General features: G+C 44.8%; 1 protein-coding gene across 1 annotated transcript; it reads right to left on the minus strand.

Moving 5' to 3' along the window:
• Positions 1-1666: 1666 nt before the first annotated feature.
• On the minus strand, positions 1667-2646 carry LOC109249035 (testis-specific H1 histone). The gene has a single exon (XM_019419187.2). It carries the CDS (start codon positions 2590-2592, stop codon positions 1849-1851), a length of 744 nt encoding a protein of 247 aa, XP_019274732.1. The 5' UTR covers positions 2593-2646; the 3' UTR covers positions 1667-1848.
• Between the last annotated feature and the right edge of the window lie 885 nt (positions 2647-3531).

Here is a 3531-nt window from a genome sequence, read left to right on the forward strand (position 1 = left end):
CTATAAAGGGGCAATACATCTGGCTATCACAAGGACATCTGATTAACTTTGTTCTAATTGTGTTCAATAGACAATGTTTTTCACAGCCTCTTTTCAGATGGCTCCCTATTCTCTGATTCCGTTTGCTTCATTCTGCTACTCACAGACAATTCAAGAACACAACCTAATTACAGCAGGGGGAAATTTCAAAGTTCAAATCATCTATAGATGAGATATACTTCAAGCATTTTACTATTAGCTTTGCATAGGTTTAAAGTGGTAATTCTTATTTAAGGGTGTGAGAGGGTGATTATTAGCATCACTAAGCTTTCTTTTCTTCTTGGGTGGTTGTTTTGTTTTGTTTTGTTTTGTTTTGTTTTTTGTAAATACACATACTCTGTTCCCCCTTGTAGGTGATATCAGACTCTTGGCAAAAGCTTGGTCAGGTACACTCTGAAAAAGCTCCCCAGGTTGTCCCAACACCTTCCCACCTCCAACGATCATTCTCACCTCTTTTCAAGAATAAAAAGCACCTTCCCAGTTGTTCCCTTTCCCCTATTTGTTTGGCTTCAGTTGGAAACAGCGTAATTTCCCTGAACCAGCAACTTTGATATTTACTTCCCTAGGGACCACTTCCGTGTCCTGTCATGACCTATGGCATGAGAACTACTCCCATGCTGCTCTTAACCTTTGCTTTCAGAACTAAAAGAAATCATACATTTGCCCCATATTTGATATATAGTGTTCAATGCCTGTTTTTTTTAAGAAAAGCAAAAGACTTAGCTATTCATTAGCCTTCCCCATCTTATACTTCTGATAAGCATTCTATAAATCTTTGTTGCTTGTTTTGCATTCATAAATCTTGATAATATCCTCTCTTATAGTTAGTGCTTTCCCAGTTGATAACTCCTTTACTGAATTTTGGCAAGAAAAGCCTATGTCATGATATTTTAAGTACTTCTTATTTTACTAACACTTAAAATCATCCTAGCCCAATTGCAACTCTTTTTTTACAGAGAAGGAAAACCAAGCTATGAACAGGTAAGTAACAACTCAGCCAAGGTCAGAGTGGCAGAACTTTGACTAGAATCCTGGTCTCATTAAGTACTGATCCTGTATAGTTTTCTGCTATAGTCATTATTACATAATCACAAATTATTTATACTCATTAAAATCTCAGTAATGAGCACCTACCCTGTGCTAGATGCTTTCACACTCTCCTTTAAGTGAAGATTAACATATAAGACAAAGTTTTAAAGTTAAGATTATCAAGTCAAGCAAAAACTACAAACCCATTACAATTTTGGGAGAAGGGCCTTTTTCCTAAAAGGAATTTCAGTTAAGAACACTTTGGATCAGTGAGACCACTCAACTTAAAGGTTGTCTATTTTCTTGTCCCAACGATGCCCCCCACTTTGCTCTTTACATACCCTTCTCCCCAAAACTCAATTTGGATTTGATAGGGTGTCTAACGTTAATTCAGTACTTCTATCTAATCTCGTCAAGTTGCCGCTTTTCTTCTACCTATTTTCTTTTTTCCTTCTGAAAGGCATTTTCCCAGGTCCTGAAGCAGGAACAGAATCCCAACATCTCCTTGTCTCTTCACTCCATATGCCTCTGCTATAGGTCTCACCTCACCACCCACCCTTACCCTTCCTGGTACAGCAAAGACGAAACAGACACAATGTAGTGGAAAGGTCTTGTGTATAGTTTTGTCCACTTCAGTGTGTGAGAGCTGCTCTCATTAGAGCCTAAGGGGAAAGGCATCTGTGCCTGGAGGAAGGGAAATTGCTCCCACACTACAGGCTCCCGGCTGCATACGGAGGACTTTAAGCTTTAGTAGAAGTCTTTGTGCGAACAGCCCTTGGGTCATGCATGGGTCTTCCCCTGACCGCTAAAATTTAGGTCACTTTTAACCAAGGATGTCTTCTGGATAGTGCGTTTTACCAACGTCTCCTGGTCCTGCTGCTTCTCTTCCCTGGGCTTCGAGCTTGGCCTCTTCTCTCGGGTTCTAGGCCTGATGTCTTCCTTCATGGTCCGACCTCTCCCCTGATTCATCACCTTGGCCCTTGCTCCCTCCTTGGCTTTGGAACGCACCGAGTCCTTGGCTCGTGGCCTGACCTTCCTCATCCTCGTGTTTCCCTTCGTGCTCCGTCTCCATAATTCCCTGGCCTTCTTGGCCGCCCTGCGATGCGTGCTGCGCCTCCGTGGGCTCCGTGGCCTAGGAGGAGTCCTCCTCGAAGAGCGCACGCCCCCCTCCAACCTCAGGCGTCCAGGCTTTCTCTTCGGCTTTGGACTCTTCCAAACCCTGAAGTAGCCAGAGGCATCGCTACCGCTGACTCGGAGAAGCGTGCCCTTAACATCTGACCTGGGTGCTTCGCCTGAGTGTCGGCACTTCCGGCGCACTTCGTAGCCAGCATTTCCGAGCTCCTTCTTGAGAGTGGCCAGAGTCAGCCCTTTGTGTGCTGTGATGGCTCGGAGCAACAACTGGGACACTTTGAGCACCGAGGGTGGACCCCGCCTTGGCGGTGCCCTGAGGGTTTTTTCCGTGGCCTGCTGGGTTTTAACTTCAGTGCCTTTGGATTCACCAGTGGGCCCAGGCACCTCAGCCATGGCCCCGCTCCCGCTTCCGCGGGGCCACTGCTCTGGGCCTCCCCAGCCAAGGCGGGAGCTAAAGCTGAGACTGGCTGGACCACGTCACAATGGCAAGGCCCCACAGAGATGTTCAGGTCCTGGTTAGGGAGCAGCCACCCAGGTAGGGTGTCCAATCAGACTTAACTTTCTTCTAGGTCTAAACCAATCCAGATCCTCAGCGCCTCTGCACCCATAAGAATCACCCTTATGATCCCAGGGTGTGTTCGCCCCGCCCCTTATTGTGCTACCACTTCTTGACCTTGATCTCAACCATTTACTTAAGTTCACTATTTTTCCGTGGTCCTGAATACCATTGACCCACATTTCCCTAAGGTGAAAGAAGCTGCCCCCAACTATCTAAAACAGGTCATATGATGCCTTTAAAAAAAAAAAATGTGGTAGTCTAGCAAACAACCCCCGACCTAGAAACTCCCACCTTTTCCGCCCACCAGTTAGAGATCTATGGTCATGCCTCCCTGATGTGTCTCATGACACGGTGGATTCTATGCAAGAATATGAAGGAAAGAAGGCACCAATAAACCACTACCCTAAACAATGATTCCTACATCTGAAATTCAGATGCCTCATTCGGTTGGATTGGAACAGTCCAGTTTACAAATAGCCTAAGAACTCTGGTATAATCATTATTCTTTGAGCAGACTTTGCTTTCCTGCCTCTTGTCCTTCTTCTTAGATTGCCCACCCCTTTTCTCTGCCCAGTATGCCTGCTCATCTTTCAGAGTCCTGCAAAATACCTTTTTCACTGAAGCCCCCTCATATTCTTTTGGTCAAATGATTTCTCTCAACTACCACATTAAAATTTTGCAATGCTATACTGCATTTTCTTTATTTTAAATTAATTCGGTACTAGAGGATACAATGAGGCACAATAGTTTTAACAAGAAAACAGCCTAGACTC

Source organism: Panthera pardus, unplaced genomic scaffold (genome assembly GCF_024362965.1).
Source record: "Panthera pardus isolate Hobbes unplaced genomic scaffold, ASM2436296v1 HiC_scaffold_6, whole genome shotgun sequence".
In the NCBI taxonomy this organism is placed as follows: Eukaryota; Metazoa; Chordata; class Mammalia; order Carnivora; family Felidae; genus Panthera; species Panthera pardus.

Excerpts from the sequence above, each read along its gene's own strand:
- LOC109249035 (XM_019419187.2), bottom strand. The coding sequence starts at position 2,592 with ATGGCTGAGGTGCCTGGGCCCACTGGTGAATCCAAAGGCACTGAAGTT.